Genomic DNA, 22,538 nt, shown 5'->3' with positions numbered 1-22,538 from the left:
GCCATTATTCTCCGCTGACCCACATAGAGAACAATGCTGCCACGGTTGGTGCACACGCTCCAACTGCACAGGAGGCGTTCAAACAGGAGGGGCGTCGTGCAATTCATCACTGACAGCGGCGCCCCCGCCTCAGCTGGAGGTCACTTCTCCGTTGGGGCTCCCTGCTCCAGCTGTGCGGAGAGGACAGCGTGGTGTGTGTGTGTGTGTGTCAGTTTCTGTGTGTTTGGTTTCCCAGAACGTACTGTACGTGCCGTTTCCTCTGACCCCCGCTCTCTCTGTCCCTGCAGCTGGGCTGCTGTCCTCAAGACCTGGCTGCCCTTCGTCATGCTCTGCGGAGTCCTCACCACCTTCATCCTGACACTCAACCTTCATTAGGACGGCGAGCGGCACGAGGAGACCGCTTCTGGTTACACTTTATACACAACCACTGACGTGAATGGTGTGCGTTTTGACGGGACTTTTGTTAGAACAACAAATGCCAGACGAAGGAGTCCGGTGTGTTTTGTAATCTAACGGAAAAACGTCAGGAGGAACATCCCATTTTTTTTCCTTTTATCGTTTATTTATGTTGTATTATTTCAGTGAGACACACCACAAGCTCAACACATCCTTCGTTTGCAATATATCCATCTGCACTTGATGGGCTCTATCATTAAATATAACAAACCTCTCCATATGATATACCGCCACAGTGACGCTTATTAGCTGTATTTGTCCAGAACGGCAGTGATGAATGTATTTCCAGACGCTTTTCTGTTTTTCTCAGTGATGAATCGCCACAAAACGGTTCGCAAAAAATCTCAATGCTGGTGAGCCCTCATCAATTATTAGAGATGAGCCGCTACCAAATAAAAAATGAGGGAATACCTTTGTGTGAGAAATTGTGAGTCCATTTTCCTCTGCAGTGTAAAAAAAATAATAAAACGAGCTAAATGCATTTTTATTATTATCATTATTATTATGTATGGCTGGGCAGAAACTGAATGCTTTCCAATTGTTTCAGCCTCAAACTGAAACGTTACTGGACTTCAACACTACTGGACTGCATTTTGTTTTTAAAACTATGTAGTGAGATGATCATTATTTATAGTTGTGCGTTTGTTTAAATCTATGGTTTTATAGGTAAAAAGGATTATTTGTCTGTGGTGTACGCTGTGGGAACCCTTTCCTGTCCTCTGTACCTTTAAGGGAATCTTTTTTTTAATCCAGCAGTTACTGTGTGAWATGAACAACCATCGATTTATGGGAACCCTTATTCCCCACAGTGGAGCAGATGAGAAAGCTCTCTCAGTATTTCACACTTTCTCTGTATTAAATTTGTCTGATAGCAAAAAAAAAAAAAACATTTTCTCTGCTCATTATTTTCCAGTTGGTTTGTTCGGGTTAAGGATGTGCATTTTTGCATTGGGTGTGTTTTTGGGAGTTCTCCTAGTTTTCGTGCCCTGCCGGTGTTCGGGCTGTCCTCCTGGCTGTGAGTGTTTCGCGGTCACCCACACAGTAAAATGCGTCTCCAGGTCTCTGCTCAGGGTGCCACAAAACATCCCGGGACACGCCAGGACCGTCGTCGTCACCGGGAATAATATTCACCAGATCGGAGCCGATTCGTTTGCAGAGCCTGAGAACATCACTAACATCATTTTAAGCAATAACAGGTGAGAATGTCAGTGTCGTTTGTTTCTCAGTTATGCATATGAAGCACGACTAACTTTGTTGATGTATACATAATAAACAATTCATGGCTTTATCAGTGAATGTGGCTTTTGTTTCTGAGATGCATATTGGAAGAAAAAAATACCAAYTTGCAACAATGGTGGTTGTAAATGRATTTTCATCATTCCTGTCTTTTATCAAAAATGCTCTAACACTGTTTTATCATACAACTCGTGAACATCAAGAGAAATGGTAAATTAACTTCATTTATAAACATTTTCCACTCTTATTAATCGACATGCTCTTATACTAGAAGCTTCACACACCCAGTTGCAGATTAAGGTGGCTTCTCACCAGGCTGCAGCTGTTGGAGACAGAAAATGAAAGAAAATTGCCTAAGTATTTCATTGGTATTACACTAAGCTACATGTCCTGAACTTCCACAGAAAAAAAAATCACTGGAAGCTCACATACTGGCACCTGTAGAACTCCATATGAAAGATTACCAAGCTTTTCAGCAATGGACCRATAAAATAACAGTGACAACATACAGAATAAACTTCTGTACACCTATGAAACAAAAGCATAAAGACAACCACAGTCTTAACAACCATCCATCATCTTTTTACACGCTTATTCCTTTCAGGGTCACTGGTGCCCATATCCAGCAGTGTGCAAAGGGAAGGGTACACACTGGGCAGGTCGCAGGTCCGTCACAGGGACACAGAGAGACAAAGTTATCAGCCTAACAGTCATGTTTTTGGTCTGTGTGACGAAGCCCGTTGATGCACAGAGAAAACATGCAAACTCTACCCAGAAAGGTTCCTGGTCAGGATTCGATCCGGCGACCTTCTCGCACAAGAGGCAATAGTTCTGCCTTAACGACCATTATAACTTTTTTGTTGTTGTTRATTTATGACTACCACATTAGTGTCTGTTCCAGCAAAAGATTGCAACTTTAATTTCATTTGACTACTGACAATCATCACAAGATCCAAACCTGGTATTTCTCAAACCACAATGGGGTCCCGACCCCATCAACCTGTAGGATAAGAATTCCTGAAACTAAATTAAGACAAGTTTCAGATGAGTTTCAGTTGAAGATTTTGTAACTGGGAAAATTTTGGTCCGGTTTTCTTTTATCACTAACATCTGAGGCCCAGTAAGGACTTAGAGAATCCCCCCCAACATTTTGGAGATTTCCTCGAAAATTCCATGAGCAGTGTTACCAAAAGTCCCACCACAGTGAGATACTATACCTAGCACAAGAGGTAAGGAAAGTTGTATTGGGTCGATTATTTCTTTGTTTTATCAATGATTCTCTGCAATAAATCTTATAGCAGACACCTGATTAGGAGCACCTGGGGGCACCAGAAGCTCCCAACGAGTCAATAACAGCAGAATAAGCTGTTTGACAGAAAAGCTCTAATGCTGATCCCACAAAGGATATTCCTTACATATGTGGCACCATTTAAAAGGGAAATAACAAGCTTTCTAACAGAAGACTTGTTGCCCAGTTTCAACAAAGAAATAATCTACCAAACACAAATTACTTTTTGTGCTAACTTTGGTTTGATTCAATTTGTAAAGTCCATCCAACTTCTTTAAAACACATTTTAGGGACGCAGAACATGAATGTATAACTCTTGGAATACAGTAGCCTATGATGTAATGTAGTGCTTGGTGATGTCACACACTAATGTGATGAAACAAATGGTACAGTCGTGCATCCYATGCATTTTCACTCAGTGAGAGTGGTCAGGTGTTACAGTGTTCGTTGTCTCCTCAGGATCACAGAGTTGGCAGCCCACGCCTTCTCGGCCCTCACCAACCTGCGCTTCCTGGACCTCAGTGGAAACCAGCTGGCCCTCATCCATCCAGAGGCCCTCAGCATCCCTGGCAGTCCTCTTCAAGAGCTCAACCTGAGCCACTCGCTGRACAACTTCACCGCCCTGACGGACCTCGCCACTGCCCTGCGATGGGGCGGCCTCTGGGGGCTCCTCCGACTCGACCTCTCAAGAAACCATCTGGCCCTGCTGCCCCCTGGGATGTTCTCCCACGTTCCCAACCTGCAGCAGCTCTTCCTCTCTAACAACTCACTGGTGGCTGTGTACAGCGGGACCTTCTCGGGCATGGATCGCCTGGAGGTGCTGGACCTGACGCGCAATGCCTTTGGGACATTCGGGACTGATGCGCTGCAGGAGCTGGAGAGGCTCGGGAACGTAAGGATCCTCCTGGGTCACAACCCGTACACCTGCTCTTGCGAGAGCCGTGATTTTGTGGCTTGGCTGAACGAGTCGAGAGTCAGGGTGGACGTGGACGCCATCAGATGTGTGTCGCCAGAAGGATTAACCAACATCCTTCTGCAAGGACTCACTGTCCAGGCCATTGGTTGTGTTGCTCCGGTCKTCTCTGATGTGGCTGACCTCACCCTGCAGACGTCCTACGTCTTCCTGGGGTTGGTGCTGGGCTTTGTGGGCATGGTTTTCCTGTTTGTGCTCTACCTGAATCGCAACGGCATGAAGAAATGGATCATAGAGACAAGAGACGCGTGCCGGGACGTCCTGGAGGGGTACCACTACCGGTATGAGATTGACTCGGACCCTCGCTTGGGGCGCATCACAACAGAGACTGGCAGGCCGCAAAGGCACAAAGGACCGGCTCGGTCACAGCAGTTGCCAAATGACACCTGTATTGTTCAAGAGCCCACAGAAACACAAACCAAACAGGTGCTGACTTCCCCGCCCCCYTGTTAACTCCTGGTTATTGAGTGTAAAATATGAGGTAAGTGTGTTTTCCTATAAATATAATGCAGTTACCTTTAAATATCTCCTTAAAAGTGCCTTTCTGTTGTTCAGGCACTGGAACATGATCTGTGAACTGTTTTTGTGTGATTTTTTTTTGGTATCAGCATGGTATTGTTTGTCTGTTTGACAAGATTTTTTGTAAAGTTGTGATGAAAGGAAATACTTAACTAAAATGTTTTTAACTTAAAAAAATGTCATGTCCTACTGAAGTAGTAGCCTAACTTTGGCAATGAGTTAAGCTGGTGGGTAGGTTTAAATGTCTGCATCAATTTTTCATTCTCCAATTCTCCATTCCTCCATACTGTTTATCCAACGCATCATTTTCACTGGATTTGAGACCATTTTTCAAAGGTTTTTAATTAAGTAAAAGCACGTGCAGATTCAATCATTTACCCTAAACAGTTCAATCAGTCAACTAATCTAAATCAACTTAACACAGCTTAACGTTTTAATGAAGATTAAATTGAGTTCAAACAATCAGAGTAGATCAATCAGTCATCACAACCGATCTAATCAAATTAACACAGAGGTTTATACATTACAGCCTTAAAAAGATCAAGATAATATCAAGTGTTTTCAGGGAAAGGTTATAAACAATTCAAATATTCACTGCTGTAGATGGCTCTTTGATTTACCTCACTTTAGAGAAATTAGTGTTTAATTTCTTACAATATTGACGAGCTAAAACCCAAGTCCAAGCAAGACCAAAGTGGACTGCTGTTGTCTTATAACTCTAGTTTAAAAACATTCATAGTGATTTATGTGAACATCAATRTATAGACACTTATGATGTTTTCAGTTATGCATTGCATGGTTAATCCTGAAAAAAAAGTATGATTTTTTCTGATGAGACCCGAGGCTGCACAGGAAGAGCTACAGCTGATAATTTTAAAACCACAAAACTCTTTTGTAAATAACAATTTCATGCAAATATACTACAAACGTAAAGGTTTAAAATAGGAGTTTGTTGCACGTTCAGCTTTAAAACTTGCTGAGTTGTTTTAAGATGGCAGCAGTTAACTTTGTATTGGCTTTGAATATTAGCTAAACAATCGGCTCCGATTTTAACTTCGGTCCTCCAGACTGAGGCCACTCAAACACCCATCTACAACAGGTAAGATATTTACAACTCCTCCATAGAACCCCACTCCCAAAGATATGAATTAGATTTTCAACTCTGAATTTTAAGGCAGTTTTTTTTATTATCTTACATTGAAACAATGTAAAACTATTATTCGTTTATAAAACTACTTGCAGTAATTTTTATTAAAATGGTTTAGAGAGCCCGTCTTAGATTTAGCTGTAGCCCATGACAGTAAATATCAAGAGATGCTGCTAGAAATATTAACTACAATGTAGATGCTTAGAGATTATAAAGTTAAATACTTACTCAGTTTTAGAAAAGCTCTTTATAAATATTAAATACGCTTATATTAGATCTAGAACCAACAAAACTTTAAGGGATCGCTATAAACACATTATCTAAAATTGTTTTTTTATATAGTTTGATTCATGCAGAGTATGTTTTTTACAATTATATTGGGCCGTTCTAATTTATTGTGTTTCCTATTTGATTTTACATGACTTTGTTTGGTTTTTAGTGTGCAATATTTAAAACATCACATTGAAATTGTCTTTATTGTATTTTAAAGTGTTCATAATGTCAGTTTTTTTAAATATATAAATTTAAAGTCATACTAAATAAATCATTTGTCTATTTATTTAATAGTCTGGTTCTGTGCTCTCTTATTGTGGCTACTGATGTTGTTTTTTTTAAGTGAGGTGCTCCTGATGTTTCTGTTCAGGGTCTGATTAAGTGTGGGGCTGCCAGGAAAAAGGGGCAAAATGAAAAATCCTTTTTTGGAAAAACACACCTGCTGGTTGTGCAGCTGCGCCCCGCACTGCGCATGCGTGGACTGCTCACAGCTCGTGCTTTCAGCTAATTAGCTAAAGCGCATTCGTTAATATGGACCGAGTCGGCAATGTTTCATCAGAAACTAACAAGCAACAAGGCTAAAGACGAATATAAATTAAATTGTTACAGTTTCTCTTGAGTTCATGCTCGGCTGAGTGACGTCATAGCTCACCTGTGGGTGGGATCTGGGATTAGCTGTAGCCGCAGGTAATAGCCAAACATTGGGGGAAGAGAGAGAGAGMCTGTTTTGTTTAGGTTTTCTAACTAAATAAGACACGAATGAGGGGTTGGGTCGTTCGGTCGCGGCTCCGGACTTTAGGTTTTCAGAGTTTCTTGTTCGGTGGATAAAAAGAAAAGCGGGGGGGAAACACACCTGGAAGTTTGTGTGGGGTTTCGACATCCGTCAGGTTTTTTTTCTTCTTCTTCGGTTTGAAGCGCGGAGCAGCGAGGAGTTGTTGTCTGTGAGACTTCCGCGGTTTGAAGTTATCAAGGACACAAAACAACCACGACTGTTTCTTCTTATGCGGTAAGTGGACGATTTGCAAGTAAAAAAAAAAAAAAAAAAGAAGAAGCGCAGTTACACAATGAATGGGATTAACTGCACACCTGTTCATTAAATTAGTGTTAAACAACTAATAAGCAGGACTCAGTGCAGTCGGTTTTACACTCAGGTACTGGAGGCTGTTTCTAAATGCAGGTTGATTCGACAAAACCACAGTTTTAAGTGTTTACACGCGGAAAACATTTGTATTTACAGAGGTTTACCCACTTAAAAAACTTTTCTAAAATGTAAAAATCAGATTATGTTGAATGGAAACTTCTCAAACTTGTATTTTTCACTTTGTTTTTATGTGAAACTGAAAGATGGAAACTCCCATGTTGTGCATCRTCAGTCTGTGCCAACTTATGAGAAACACTTTACAAACTATAGTAACTTAAATAAATAATTTGTACAAATCCTTGATCAATGAATATATTGTAGTTAACTTGTCAGTCTAAAGATAACCCATCCCAATTGTATACAATGATTTATTTTTTTTTACTTTAAACAGAAACATATTTTTGTAAAATTTATAGTTTTAACAAAGACTGGAACCCTGTGACACAGACTATGTATTTATTAGAAAAATGTTAAAAAGTTGCTTATTTTTAAGTCTCATTGTGTGCATGCAAATAAAAAAACCATTAAAGATTCAAAAACAAGCATAGCAAGGCAGATTTCACAACACAACCATTACAATTTAACACAATAAACTGAGCAGAAAATGGAAAAATAAAGGACAATCAGGTCAAATACAAACAAACAGTGCAGTGTTAGAAAAATAATTATTAACACTATAAAAAACTTTCAATTTTAAGTTAATTTATTGATATAATGATGGGGCTTTTTGTTGCAACGATTTAGCACTTATATGAAAAGATTTCATTAAAATAATGTTGACTGTGAATGTCAAAATATATCCCTGTTATATACATTTTTAGAAAATATTTGTACTTAGACCTGATTTATTTATTTATTTATTTATTAATTAATTATCTTTTCTATTTTGGCAGAAATGCCTGTCGTGTTGCTAGGTCATGAGACTGTCCACAAATATAAAAAAATAAAACAAGCCAAAGTACATATTTCAGTTAAACAGTAGTTTTTGTTTTTGGTCKTGTTTACAGTTTTCTTTCAGTAAAGCTAAATTTTATTGGCAACAGATCAGTTTAAAGTGAGACAAATGGTGGGGGGAAAAAAGTAAAAACAAGTTCAGTGTTGTTCTYGTTTTTAGGTCACAAAGTGATGGTGGGCGTGTGGGGAACAGGATCATCGTGGTTTCTAAAAKAGCTCTGTATTTCCAGTTTTCATAGATCTGAGTTTTGAAAATTTTCCACCTTGGAGAGCTTTTTTGCAAACCACAAGGTTGTTTCTGTGTTTGTTTTTCACCAAGAACTCAGTTTGCAAGTAAAGAAAAAGGTGCAAACACAGCAGAAAAATGTTCCTTTAAAAACTTCATTTTTTCTCCCATCTTTTGAGTCTTAAAGTGTGAAATTTTAAAATATGATATTTGTAGGAACCCTGAAACAAGAGCTTTTTTATCATCCTGTAAACACTTCTTTTTCCACCCCAGGTTCCAGGTATTTTGAGCCATGCCTGGCCAAAGCACGGGGACTCCCCAGACGTCCCACCACCACAAACCGCACACCTACCGCTCCAACACGGACAAGTACCGGCAAAACCGAACTATATACCGGGAGAGCACGGCCAAGCAAGACTCGTATAAGAATCATCACGTGGAGCATATCAATGTACATCCCAGGTATGCAGAAAACAAATATGGCCACAGCAAAGGACACCCGCGCAACGGTACGGCCAGGAGCTCAGAGACTATAGGATTTATCCCAGGGTCAGCAGACAGCACGCCGACCAGCAGAGACACATGTGGCTCCTGTGCCTCGATGGGATGGAGTAGCTGCAAGGCTCTTCTCTGCTGTTTACTGACCTGTGGGTTTTATGGCAGCCGAGAACCTTGTCTCCCCGTTAACGAGAGCTCCACGGACCACCCGCCCAAATCAGGCAGCGACCCCCCTAATGGCACGGCTATGAGCAACCCAACCTGTGGCATCCCTCTGGAGTCCAACAAGCCCACAAAGACTCCCAAGTTACCCTCGAATGAAAGCTTCCGTTACCAGGACGTGCGTTTCAGAGGGGAGATCGTAAAATACTCCGTCAATGACCCCAAACGGAGCCGCGCGCCCGTCAAGGGGGAAAGCCAGCGACCGGTCAGCAACACCAGCCTGTTGTCCAACGACTACTACGACGTGGACGACCCATGCGACAGCACAGACGTGGACTCGCTGATAACCAAGAAGCTGCTGGAGCTCTACGCCCTTCACCAGATCGAGGAGCTGGCCAAGTGCACGTCCGACTCGTCCTTCTCCCGCAAGACCAACGAGATCAGCGAGCTCATCTACAGCATCGCCCAGAACTACAACCTGGAGGAGCAGGAGGCCGAGTGCAAGCTGGTGCACGGGGTCATCCGCATCAGCACGCGGAAGGCCAAGAAGAAGGCCAGCCACCAGTCGACGGGACACCGTCCCAACGGCAGGAGCGACGGGACGCTCCCCGACAGCGGCAACGAGACCATGACCTGCAGCAGTGAATGTAAGACGCTTGGTTTTTGGTTGATGAGTGGTGAGGTGGAGGTATTTGTGATGCAATTAGGTCGACATTTCTACTTTCATCTGGCTGCAGAATGCTAAATATAACAAAAATCGGACCGGTCTTCCCCACGATGACTCATCATGTCTGTAGGAACGTTGCTCCTATTGTTAGGCTCCGAGCTGTAAGCCCTAATGCACCAAGCTTTTTCCAGGCAATGGCCTATTAACAATCTCTTAATCTGAGGCAAGCTGACACAAGTACACGCAGACTAAAACATTGCAAAAGCAGATGACCYGGTTATTCTTTACGTAGGAGCCCTTTAACAGCCAGCCGCCCTGTCTGCTTCAGCTCATTAAGTTTCACGTTGAACTCTTGCAGATCCAGAGGTGAAAGTATCCGAGCAGACGCCATCAGATGAGCTGGCACGAAAAATGCGGCAGTACAGCGGGAGAGGTGAGTACATGTGGGGGATTTTCCATGACAGGTGTAAAAGACCCTTTTGTGTGTCTCTTTTTTTCCCTTACTGGTGAGGAAGGTTAGGATATCATGATATGAAATTGTTCGTTAGATACCACAGTCTTTAACTGTCGTAGTCACTGAGGTATAATTACCACCCTGGTGTGTGAGTCAGTGCGGGGGCTTCGACTCTGCCATCTATTGTGCCCACTGCAGCTGCAGGCTTCTTCTCACCTTCTCTTTACTTTCCAGTAACATGCCTCTCTTTATAAACCGTAAGATAGCTCTGTGTTTCCGCTCCGTCTCGTCACTTGTTCCAGTCCCCTCCTTTGCCACCTAATGCCTGTTTTGGTTCTTTGTCCCCCCTCTGGCTCAGCCGTCACGCTACACCACCTGCGAAAGCAGCAGATCGAGTCCCGTTAAATCCGAGCCTCGTACCGTCTCCCGAATTATTATGTAATTTTAGCAAACGCCTTGAGTTCCAGAAGGATCGGATCACGAGGCGAACGGGCCCCTTTTTCTCCCCTAACTTGCTCTCTTGCAAAGAGGCTGCTGAAGAGTGTCCTGTTACGCGTCTTTGAATGAAGGTACAGCACATTGTGTTTCTACAACTTTCACATCGAGTCCCATGATTGTGACGTTCAAACTCGATTGAAATGAAGCATTGTCTGCCARGTTTCATTTGGCCCTTTCAGAAAACAAGGTTAGCCATTCATAAATCGCTAATCGAGCCAACAGTGTCCCACATAGATGCATTGTAGACTGTGTATATTCACACCTTCTTAGTTGAGTTACAGTTCATATCGGCCCATGTTTCTGCTACAGTCATTCTGACATCTGGAAACATTGCACATTGAGGACACTCAGCTATCATAACATAAATCACCAATAAAACTAATTTATAACTACCTTTGCATATAAATGTCAGTAGACTAGAATGTATTGTGGGGCGTGGTGGCTGATTTTTACACACACATTAGTAACTGTGAAAAGGTCAATGAAGCGAGAGAGGTGTGGAGCAGAACTCATCTGTGCATTCACCGTGTGATGAATGTTTCCCTTCATATCATTTTCAAAACATGGATTATCCCAGTTTAGTTATTATTAACCTTTATTTAACCAGGCTAATCCCTTTAGAACACAGATCTGTTTTGCCAGGGATGCCTGGGCTTGAAGGCAGCCTAATGTGCTTTATTTTGTCTGTGAGAAGAGGAGAYCCCAGGATGTTCTTGCTGTGAGGCGTCGGTGCTGTCAATCTTCCTCTCCTCAACCAAATGTTSGTAACTGGATGAGAAATTGACGTGCGTCCATTATGAATCTGTTTATGYTTTAGGTTTTTAAATCTTTTCACACCCCGACCGTTCAGTCTCCGTTACCACCCACCTCGTCAGCACAAAGGCTTAACGGGGGGTGGGCCGACTTCTGGCCTGCGTGCCCCTTCAGTCCATTCAGAATTTCCACAGCAACAACTTGTCTCACCTTGAAATGTTTTGTTCTTTTTCATTTAGTTATTAAATCTCAATAATTGATTTTTTTTCTTTCTTTTTCTTTTTTTTTTTTTTATCAGCGTATTCCTCCACAGCCTACTCGCCCTACCTTCACGACACCGGAACGCACTCCTCAGGTGCTCCTCTGCTTATTTAAAGGGGGAGATTAGAAAAAGATAAATCATGTAGCCAAACAGACGATGTTACTCCTCTGTTGTCTTTTATGCTGTTACTGAGCGGAGCACCTTTCCTTGGATGGTTACAGTTCTCCTTTTAATGGTCACTTTGTTCTTTTTTTGTTTTGTTTTTTTGTTTGTTTTATGACCAACAGAGGAAACTTTTTTTTTTAACCCTACGGCGGGGTTATAAGTTTTTATAAACTTGTATACAGTGTTTAAGTTTTAGAGAGAGGGATGACTTCTCTGAAAGCAAACTGAGCAGTCAGAAAGGATCAAGGCTGATGGCAGGACATAACCGTCCTCATTCTTGTCTTTGTTTCTGTTTTTACAAGTTGTGTTCTTTATGTGAGAGCCTATTGTCTTCTACCATTTCTTTAGTCTGCTGACATGTATTTTTTTTAATTACTCAACTGAAAATGGTATTGTTACATGTATAAGCCATATTTTTAATGTAAATACTCCCAAGTCATTGTTACTTTGTGCCATTTGGTTAAATTTTTTGTTTTTATAARGTGCATTAAGTCTTATTTTAAAATAAAAATATCATTGCTTGTTTAAGCTTTTCATATGGTTTTAATAAAGAGACAACAACAAAAACTAGATTTTTCTGTTTCCTCTTGTAGAGATCACTCCCAAAAGAAGCCGATTTTTTTTTTGTTAAACTTTTCCACCTCTACATCAACAAGTCATTGTCAAAGTTTTCTCTCCTTAGCTTACTTTTTTTTAATCTGGGATTGTTGTCAGGCTCATCTCCCTCAGGTCAGCGTTGTAGCAGGCAAGCATTTTCCGCCCTCAGCAAAAGGAGGAACTTGTTTGGCTGGTTCTGACAGAAAGGAAATAAAATCCCAGGGTTTGTCTTTGTCATTTATTGCTAAAGGAAGACGCYGCGCAGATAACCAGGCTGATTTCAGGAGTTCGTCCTGATTACAGTCATTCAAACAAGAAGAATGAATCTATTTATTGTGTATTTATATAAACTTTACTCCTCGGTTTCTGAGTTTTTCTTCTTTTCTGAGATAAAACCTGTTGCTTCAGCTGTTTCCTGAAATAACGTGAGGATCGTAAACTTGGTCATTTTTGGCTGCGATCTTATTTTAAGTGTCAGTGTTGTGAAATCCAGCACAACTTCTTAAAAATACTAAACTTTTAGCCGTTTTGGTTTCGATTGAAGGTGGATGCCTACTTAAAGCCACACAACAATCAGCAGGTTATATTTTTAAGGCCTTCTGAGCCCGATGTCGGCTGCTTTTTTTGACTTTCTTTGTGTCTGTTTCTGTACGTAACCCCGTTTCCTCTGGCTCACTGCCCCCACCAGCACATTCCTGTTTTACCTGTACGAGTCGTCATGTAAAGACAGAGTTTCACAACTAACATACCACATGGCAGGATGACCCCGAAGTCTAGTTCAAAAATAAAAATGTAGATTGCTTTGATTATTATGCCATACTTTATTTTTTTTATTTTTTTACTTTATGGGTTAGAAAATGTGATTTTGTGAAGGAAAAAACGTGGTTTAAGACTTTGCCCTAGTTGCCTTTAGAGGGCGACGTAGCACCAGAGAAAACAATAAAACATTTAACCCTTCAGAGTTGTGTCGAAAAGAATCAACTGAGCACAACATTATGATGGATTATTACTTGGATTTGGTCACCGGAATGGTTGAACAGACTCCAGCTGAACTTTATTACATTTGTGTACAAAAATATATTTTATTGAAAATTTCTGCAAATGCAAAGAACACTTATTTACAACAACAATGTGAGAGAGAGAGAGAGAGAGAGAGGACACTTTCGACCCTGGATCAAGTATATCAACAGAGAAGCACAATCTGCCAAATCTTTTTCAGCGGAGGAATTCAATGGAAATGTAAGCAAACCCACACCCCGTTATTGGTGGGGTCATCAGTTCACCGTGAGGACCGTCCCTCCTATCTGTGGAAGAGCATGTCGACCAGCAGCTCCAGCAGGTTAGCCTGGCCTATCACGGGCCGGAAGAACAATTCGGTGATGAGGCTGGGCGTGATGCCCTGAAGCATGGAGGCTGTGAGGAGGATTCGAGCAAAGCGCTCCTGGTGTCCGGGGTGAAGCAGCTGGACCACCTCGCTCAGGGCGTGCTGAGCTTCCTGCTGCAGGCCTTCCACAAACGGGCCCACCTTTAAAGACTGTACATCTGTTGATGACAACAAAAAAAAGATTTAGTTTGTTGCATTTCAAACATCGAGGTGTCTTTCAACATCAATCCAACTGATATTTACCCGGGTTGAAAATCGTGGTCCCTTTCAGGTACGCGTACTCCTTTGGACTCAGATCCAGACTCCAGAACTTTTTGAGACAGGACTTGAGCTTGCTGACCCCGGCCATGGTGGGCTGCTCCGTCTCCAGCTCGCGGCTCTCCTGGTGGTTCAGGAGGATCTTCTTCAGCATGCTGTCGGTGGGGACGTCCGTCACCTCGAAGTCCACGTGCTCCTGGGCCAAACCCAGGATGAAAAGAGGCGCCCAGCAGCTCTCGAGAAGCGCCAACTGGTCGCTCGGCGGCAGCTGGTTAAAAGCCGGAAGGTTCTTCATGAAGTGGACGGTTTTCACCAGAACTGCCGTGGCGTCTTTGCCCACCACAGTTGGCTTTTTCAAGCACACTCTCCGTCTCATCTCGCAGTTGCACCTGTGWGGAAGCGAGCTGTGGCTGAAGGTGTCCGGACTTGGTCTGCTGTTGTCCATGTGACTCAGGATGTTGTAGAGGATAGGGTTCAGAAGCCTGTCGCTGTAGGTCGTYCACTGACATCCATGGTCCATCTTTAAAGTCGATGCTCTTCAGGTGTGTTCTCGTGAGCGCCGCTGCTCGCTCTTAGTCGCCCTCTCGTATTTATAAGGCCAACCCTCCCTTCTTCGTGGACCTTGAAATGTCAATACACCCTATGTGAAAAACAACCATGTGCTCTGCCAGGTGACTGCTGGAATAACCCTGGGAAGCAGATAAGCTTTTCTCAATGAGGAGTAGCTGCTGGAGTAACGCACGACTATCAAGAGGGATCGGCTTTTTTATCTCGGAGCCGGTGTCATTAACCCAGGCGGTACCAAGCTACCAAGGACTGCAGAGGTAATCAGCCCCTCACTGTGTCAGTGCACCCGCCAGCTCACACCTGTAGAGCTGGAAATAGGCTAGAGCGCAAAGGAGGCCATTGACCCTCACGTCAAATTCATTCAAATAAATCCTTCCAATCTGTTGGATTCAAGGGATATTAGAGCTTTGTTTGAATTTTTACAAACACGAAGCACATTTCAATGAGCTCAGTTTGGGGTTTTCTGCTGTCCATCTYCCTCGAAAACGAAGTTGAATCTGGGAATGACATCATTTTTTGRTCTAGTTGCGTCATTAACTAGAAGGACTTGTTAACAGTTGTGTTCAGTGGCCAAGTTAATAACCAAAAGCAGCACAAGCTGATAAAGGATTTCTCTGATTCCAAACACTGTAGCAATAAGTTCACCAACAACCGTGGAACAATACGGTGTATGACTGAATCACTGAGATTTAAACTGACCTAAGTGAAAATAAATTTAGCTAACGTGACTTTTCATGCATGAGGCAGACATATTGGGTTTTGAGGTGAGGACTGGTCAGTAGGCTTGGGCAAAATCATGTTGTGTTCAAACAGTCGTCAAACAGTCAACAACTCTTATTTGCCATTTTACAATTACTACAATTTTTCTATGTGATTCACACATTTCTATGTGTGACACACAGGCGTGCATGTGAGCCCAATGGTGAAAGGTGGTGAAACACCTGAAACACCGGAAAAAACCAAAGTARGAAGAAAGACAGAAAATGTGGACTAAGGCCACAATGTTGGGCACGTACAAGTACAATCGTCATCTATTAATGCTCATATTAATCGTTATTGACTAAATACCACAATTATTCATGATAAATGTTTATGCCAATATTACTCAACCCTATAATTGTGACTTTACGGTTGAAAATTTAATATTTGAGTACAAATGGAATCCCAACCAGGGACCTTTCTGGTTTGAGTTTGCATATTCTCTCCATGCATGCATGGGTTTTCTCTGGGCACTCCGGTTTTCCTCCCACAGATCAAAAACATAAATGTCAGTAAATTGCTGAAAACAACTTTAAAGTGCCTGTGACATGCATATCCATGAAATACAAAAAGTCAAAGAAAATATATTTATACTTGGCATAATACACAAGATTTTACCCATTATGGCACATAATCGCCATATTTTCTTTTGAACTTGCCTTGGCTAAATGAAATAGGAAGTGACATCAAAGGGGAACTCTTTGAAAAAAACTGTTTTATTAAACTATGACCTTTTCCTCATCTCTCTATTATAGTGATTAAACTAATTTAATGAAACCTCAGATTATTCTCTACAGTCTGTTGTTAGCCATGGTGGCACTGCTCTGTTCACATGCAGACATTCCTCTTTGACATCACTTCCTGTTTCTTCAAATGCAAATATCTCAACAACTGTTCATTTCAACGGCGTGAAATCTTTTTTTACAATATTTTATCAATGTTATCTTTCCAAAAATACATTCATGTTTATTGCAAAAATTTGATGTCACGGGCACTTTAAATTCCTGGATTTCACTTGGATGCTTTTGTGTNTCACATGCAGACATTCCTCTTTGACATCACTTCCTGTTTCTTCAAATGCAAATATCTCAACAACTGTTCATTTCAACGGCGTGAAATCTTTTTTTTAATAATATTTTATCGATGTTATCTTTCCAAAAATGCATTCATGTTTATTACAAAAATTTGATGTCACGGGCACTTTAAATTCCTGGATTTCACTTGGATGCTTTTGTGTAGTGATAACGTTAACGTGAATTCAAGCCAGAAGATAATGGTCACAGCTAGTCAGCATCAAGGGAAAAAAAAGACTCAGATGATGTGAATTATTTCTGACAGGTGCTGAAATGTAATGGGGATTCCTTTATTATTAGTTGAGATTTTTATTTATGAACCAGAAATAAGAAATTTGTGGGGATTATTGACAGAAAATTGAGTTAAAAATTCAATTTAAACACAAAATAAGCTTTAATTTAGTTTGGTTGTATGTAATGATCAGAGCTCAAATGTTTTTCAACCGAGTCACCAACACTTTTGTGAACAGATGAATACACATTTGCACAAACAAATACAAAGAAATAAATTGCTTTTAGAAATTAACTTCAGCCTCAGATCAGAAGAATATAATTTTCGGAAAGCCTCATAAGCACAATTTATTTATTGTTTTATATTTGTGAGGTTTTTTTTTTTTAGTTCTCAGCTGGATGTTGATGAAAAAAAGTGGGCAAAATCAAGCTGAAAAAAGACAAGCAGCACCCTCTGTTGATGACATATTTTTGATTTTATTGGTGGGATTTTGAAATAATAAAAATACGACTTTCTCACAAAATCATAATACAAGGTATAAAATGTTTTTTTTTTCAAGTTCAACTATAAGGAAAAATCAAAACGAATAAATACATTTAGACACTTGACTGACAAGACTATTTGAGTGCAAGTATTTCTCTTCAATGGAAATACAATAAAATGCAATTTAACGTTCTGTTTGTAGCACAGTTTGTTTTATGCTTTCTTTTTTAATGTTTTAAAATGTTTCATTCATGAATGAAAACTGAATTTCCAAACTTACACYTTAAATTTTTGAAAACATGGTAGATGTGCTCAAATTAAAAATTGTGTCATGATTAAAAATGATAAGTTTACTGTAAAACTGTTARACTCTTCATGTTATCATTGTTTCATTGTCTGAGCCTTCACCCACAAAACGACACTTTCAAATATCACAATCTGTCTGATTGGCGGTAACGAGTGATTTCTGTTAACATCTTTGACACAACTGTTTGGATACAAAGCTTTGTTCATCTGACAAATGTGTTTTTGTTTTTTTTTTGTTTTGTTTTTTGTTTTTTGTATCATGGAGCATTTGGTCACAGCTGGAAACCAAAATCCAGGAGGAAACAGAATGACATCATCAGCTGCTGTTTCTGAGAGTTTCACCCAACGATCACATCACAGAMCCACAAAACAGGATTAGTTACGTCACATTTATCAGATCCTGTCTAATGTTGACTTCCATCATCACAAAACTGTTTGGGGCTTGATTTGACAGCATTGGAGGACTTTTTTTTTTGTAGGTCGAGAGGTTTATAGTAACTAAGTTCATTTACTTAGCAGTTTTTTGTTTGAGGATTTGTGATTTTACCAATTATTTTTTTAAACAGCTACTTTTCATTTTATTTTGTTACATTTTAAAGCTAAAAATTATAGTTTTACTTCTTTACTCAAAAAAACAACACCTAGTTACAAAGTTTGAACTCATCAAGTGTTGAATTTACTCAAAGTCAAATCAACTGGCTCCACATGGCAGATCTCACAACACTGTGTGAGACTAAGAACAAAAACATCCAAATCAATTGCAGTACTGTTCAAAGTAAGGGACTTATTTAATGACAAAGCTTTGTTTATGATGCAACAATTGTTCTGCACTTGGTGTTTTCCCACTCTTATCAGGATGATTTCAGTATCAAAACATAGATTTGAAAATGTTTAGTTTAGTTTGAACAAATGGTCCAGCACTACAGTGGGTATCTAGCTATTTGAAAAATAGGAAACAGTTTGTACAGCTAAATGATGTAAGATCTGAACTCAATAATATCACATGTGGAGTTCCACTGGGTTCTGTACTTGGACCAAAGTTATTTATTTTGTATGTAAGTTATTTGGTTAATTTGTCAGGGTTGCTGAAATGTGTTTTGATACAAACCTGGTTTAAACTTAATAGATTGTCATTAAACTTGGATAAAACTAATTATATTACATGATAAAGAGAACTGTTGATGTTCCTTTCAGAGTTGATGGTTTTGAGATTTATAGAGTCAGTGAGGTGAAGTTTTTGGGTGTCAGTATTGATGAAAAGCTWACATGGAAATCCCACATAAATCATTTAAAAACAAAAATAACCAAATCCATTGCGGTGTTTTACAACGTAAAGGACTTAATAATAAAGCACTGTTTGTGTTATATAATGCAATAATTGTTCCACGCTTGATTTACTGTATTGAAGTCTGTGGTAAAACGTGTAAAACAATTACAAATCCCATCTTTATTTTACAGAAAAGAGCCGTCAGAATTATCACCAGAAAACATTACTATCACTCATCAAAAGTATTATTTTATCAGTTGAAATTATTGAAATTTTATGAATTGGTTGATTATAATATTTTGCACATTATGTGTAAGGCTCAGAAAAATGTATTACCTTTAAATATCCAATTAAATTTTGTTAAGAGAGAAAATAATTACAATCTAAAGGGACTAGAGATGTTTGTAAAGCCTAACATTTGAACTAATTTGATGGACAGATGTACTTCAGTACAAGGAATTAAACTGTGGATTAATCTGGAAAGTGATTATAAAACAGCTGGCTCAATAAATTTAAGACAGTGATAAAAGTTTGAATGTGGATTTGTATAATATGCATTTATAAGAACTGTTGTTCGAGGAGGAGTTGAAGTTTTTTATGTTTTGTTATTTGAAGATTATAATTGTTTGAATTTGTTTTATTTTTGGGGAAAAAAGGGACAGATGTTAATGAGAATTTTTTATTTTTTCTGCTACCTTTGATTTTATTTGTGATTTGTATTATTTGTTGTACGTATTTTTGTTTTTAAATGAAAATGCATAAATTTACTAAACTAGATTGTGCCATACTTCATTGTCAAGGTTGAGCAAAACGGTTTTAACTTGCTCTTCATCATAAGACAATAGGTTAAAATCAGATATAATTCTGAACAAAAAACAATCTCTGCCCAAACAGACTTTGTACGGTTTATTGATTTATTTTGACCAACAAAGTCAAGAAACATCCAAGTCACTGTGTCAGTAACAGACTGTCCTGTGTTGTCCACCATCATCCTCCTTTATCTCCCCCGTGCCTGGCACCGACGTTTGAGACAGATAAGCAAATGACTTTATTACCGTCACAAATAAACAAAACAATAAAATATTTGAGCAGCTTTGGCTCAGACATTTAGCGCCATGAATTCCAGACAGTAAAAGAGGGTTTTACCACATTCCCCGCGCAGAGCACCGGACGCTGCTGTGATTCGACAGGACGCTGGCCAAGAGGCTTTAAAGTGTCACTGGGGAAGTTTCAGGAGGCGATGTCAGCCGTTGAGCAGCGGAGTCAAGGTCAGTCACAGAGTGTAAAACTGCAATAAAGAGATTATAAACGGCAGACAGGACTGGCAGCACCAGTCACCGACTGTTTGTTCTGCTTCATCACGCTCTTTAGTCACTCCTTGAAAGAATCACCTGGAAAACATCACGTCGTTTCTTTTTATTTCCAAATGGCTGACACAAACGCAAAATTTCCCATCAACCACTGGACCAGATTTTTCAGCTGCTACATCCAATCAGTCTTAGCAACAGTAGACATTTTATGGGGGAGTCGTGTGGCGGGTGCACTGAATATCCTAGAGGCACCAAAAACTAAAACCAGAAAATAATTTTCAGAGATTTGTTTTGTTGTTACCATGTAGTTATTTAACAAATAAAGCAACACCGGTTAATAAAATCACCTTCTGATAAACATACATTAAGTAGTAGGTCTGCTTTTTTTAAACTGTTCCTATTACTTACTAGGAAACATGTCTTCATGTCTTTTGAGCTGAAAATTGGTGAGACTGACWCAAACCTGTTGAAGTTAGTTTGTTAGCTGTTAGCAGACTTAACGTCGGTAAAACCTTATTTAGCAGAAAATAATTGGWCTGCTAATGGTTATTAAAGTCAGACAAAAGAGAAGCTAATCCACTAAATGAAACATTACTGTAGTTCTGCTGTTAGCTGATCCATTCCCCTCCACTGGTAATTTTGGTAGGCCTAAATGGTAAACGGCCCTAAACTGGTAAACCGTTCAAAGACTCCAAAGTGCTACAGTCCTCCACCCGTTCATACGCATTCAGCTTCCCCAGGGCAGACTGACAGCGAGGCTGCCATACACCAGCACCGCCCGGCCTTCTGACCACCAGCAGGTAAYGCAGGTGAAATGCTTGCCAAAGGAAACAACGACTTGAACCAGCAACCCACCGGTTACAGGAAGACTCCCCAAACCACTCTGTCTCAGCCCCCCGATACATAATCCAAATTTTTTGTTGTTTTTCAGCTCCTAATTGCTCAGAAATGTTTGTTTTCATGTTTATATGGTTCTAGTCATTCTAGATAGGGGAGCTCAAAAATACACAACAAGCCAAAGCTTGTGACGAACAAAAAACTGTCCAAGGAGGGACCACCATGTTTTTATGGGTGACCATTGCCCCCCCTTGCTCCTCTTTGGTGGCGCCCCTGCTTAGCAAACACAACAATAACTCAGTCAGTTTTATAGATAATAACCTGAAATTCGGTGTGATAGTGGCTGAGTCATCTCAACACACACTCAGAGAGCTAACAGCTCTCCTATTTTCACTGAACGTTTCAAGATGGCCGCCTGTCCTGAGCCTGGTTCTGCTGGAGGTTTCTTCCTGTCAAGGGGGAGTTTTTCCTCTCCACTGTTGCCAATGTGCTGCTCAGGATGGGAGACTTTGATGAAGCGAAGATTCAGAGCAGTCTGCTGGCTTCTTTAGATTTATTTTTTGTGTGTGTGTGTGTGTGTGTACAGTGCCCTGAGACAATTGTTGTGATTTGGCGCTCTATAAATAAACTGAAGTGAATTGAAAGATTTGACCGATAAGAAAAAAGGATATTTTAAAACTCTGGCATGAAAGGTGGTGGGCGATGTGCATTTTTTCAAGGAATACATATTAATTAATATTTATGCACATTATTTTTACCCAAAGAGGATAAATCCCCCCCAGAATTGAAACATGATAAAAGGTTTTATGAAAGAAAATGAGGTGCTTTGGTAGAACAATACACTGAGCAGCCCTCAGGCTTCATGAAGCATGGTGACAGTTGTAAACGGCTGAGATAAGGCCCGCGTTTATAGAGGTAAGGAGCAGGCAGAGACGGGCACGGAGGACAGACACTTATCTCTGCCAGGACAGTAAAAATAAAACGTCCTTCATTCTATTAGTGGAACAACTTCCATTGATTTGAAGATGAAGCGAGCCAAAAAGTCAGATTACACATGACATAATGGCCGACGCAAACAACATCCATATTTTTCCTCTGATGTCCAGTACACTCAGTGTGACTTTTTATAGAATTGCATCATTTTAAGTAGAGTTATCCACAAAATCTCACACACCTTCCCCTTAAAATCTCAGTTTGCTGTCCTGAGAACTAACTCCTGTTGACTTTCCTTCCTCTTATTACTGTTTTCCCACTGGGTCAGTGAACTCAACACGGTTGCCAGCTGTGTGTGCGTGATGACCATCGTATGTAGAGCATGACTCCAGACTTTAGTCGTGCCGCCAACACGGCTCATGCCTGCCTGGCTGTTCTAACACGGTCATCGACACAAAGAGCAATGACTTATTCTAAAAAATTTTAAATCCGTTGAACTGAATCCAGTTGTTTACTTCTAAAAAAGATTGTGTTGGATTAGTTTGAACTTTCACCGACTTATTACAGGTCAGGAACCAGGTCATCAGTAAATATGCACCATAAACAACCATTTATCACAGCAAGTGAAGATAGGTTATGAACAGTTAATATCTTACCTGCTGTGCTATGCAGGATCATCATTTATGCTAAAAATATTAAGGTAAATAAAAAAATGTTCATTATAGATTATTTTTCAGGAATGAAGTCACACACAGTTGTGTGAAAAATGTTTTTCTCAACCTCACGGATCACAAGTTGACTGTTTTTGATTTGATTTTCAAACTTTATTCATTCCATACAAACAAAATTCTGTGTAATAT

General features: G+C 40.2%; 4 protein-coding genes across 4 annotated transcripts in view; 3 read left to right on the top strand and 1 right to left on the bottom strand.

The window, feature by feature from the left end:
- LOC106535772 (transmembrane protein 222) overlaps positions 1-1,747 on the top strand; it is a 4,951-nt gene extending 3,204 nt beyond the window's left edge. The window contains exon 6 of the mRNA XM_014032848.1: positions 288-1,747. Coding sequence (XP_013888302.1) covers positions 288-375 — 88 coding nt within the window. The 3' untranslated portion in view covers positions 376-1,747. The remainder of the gene's footprint in view (positions 1-287) is intronic.
- Positions 1,748-3,291: 1,544 nt separating this feature from the next.
- On the top strand, positions 3,292-4,956 carry tpbg1a (trophoblast glycoprotein 1a). Its single transcript, XM_014032847.1, has one exon. It carries the CDS (start codon positions 3,384-3,386, stop codon positions 4,404-4,406), a length of 1,023 nt encoding a protein of 340 aa, XP_013888301.1. The 5' UTR covers positions 3,292-3,383; the 3' UTR covers positions 4,407-4,956.
- Positions 4,957-6,377: 1,421 nt separating this feature from the next.
- Positions 6,378-12,242, top strand: kdf1a (keratinocyte differentiation factor 1a). Its single transcript, XM_014032845.1, has 4 exons — positions 6,378-6,898; positions 8,487-9,520; positions 9,899-9,973; positions 11,544-12,242. The coding sequence occupies exons 2-4, from the start codon at positions 8,506-8,508 to the stop codon at positions 11,618-11,620; spliced, it is 1,167 nt and encodes a 388-aa protein (XP_013888299.1). The 5' UTR covers positions 6,378-6,898; positions 8,487-8,505; the 3' UTR covers positions 11,621-12,242.
- A 1,042-nt stretch (positions 12,243-13,284) lies between these two features.
- nr0b2a (nuclear receptor subfamily 0, group B, member 2a) lies at positions 13,285-15,197 on the bottom strand. Its single transcript, XM_014032846.1, has 2 exons — positions 13,897-15,197; positions 13,285-13,811 (listed from the first exon to the last, which is right to left on the bottom strand). The coding sequence occupies exons 1-2, from the start codon at positions 14,429-14,431 to the stop codon at positions 13,570-13,572; spliced, it is 777 nt and encodes a 258-aa protein (XP_013888300.1). The 5' UTR covers positions 14,432-15,197; the 3' UTR covers positions 13,285-13,569.
- Between the last annotated feature and the right edge of the window lie 7,341 nt (positions 15,198-22,538).

This window comes from Austrofundulus limnaeus, unplaced genomic scaffold, assembly GCF_001266775.1.
Source record: "Austrofundulus limnaeus strain Quisiro unplaced genomic scaffold, Austrofundulus_limnaeus-1.0 Scaffold1556, whole genome shotgun sequence".
Lineage (NCBI taxonomy): Eukaryota > Metazoa > Chordata > Actinopteri > Cyprinodontiformes > Rivulidae > Austrofundulus > Austrofundulus limnaeus.
The sequence above is the reverse complement of the archived record's forward strand: the minus strand, read 5'-3'. Positions and strand labels throughout refer to the sequence as shown.

Bases quoted from the DNA above. Each gene is read 5' to 3' on its own strand.
- kdf1a (XM_014032845.1), top strand. From the start codon at position 8,506: ATGCCTGGCCAAAGCACGGGGACTCCCCAGACGTCCCACCACCACAAA. The intron at 9,521-9,898 runs GTAAGACGCTTG...GAACTCTTGCAG, and splicing joins CATGACCTGCAGCAGTGAAT to ATCCAGAGGTGAAAGTATCC. The intron at 9,974-11,543 runs GTGAGTACATGT...TTTTTTTATCAG, and splicing joins GCGGCAGTACAGCGGGAGAG to CGTATTCCTCCACAGCCTAC.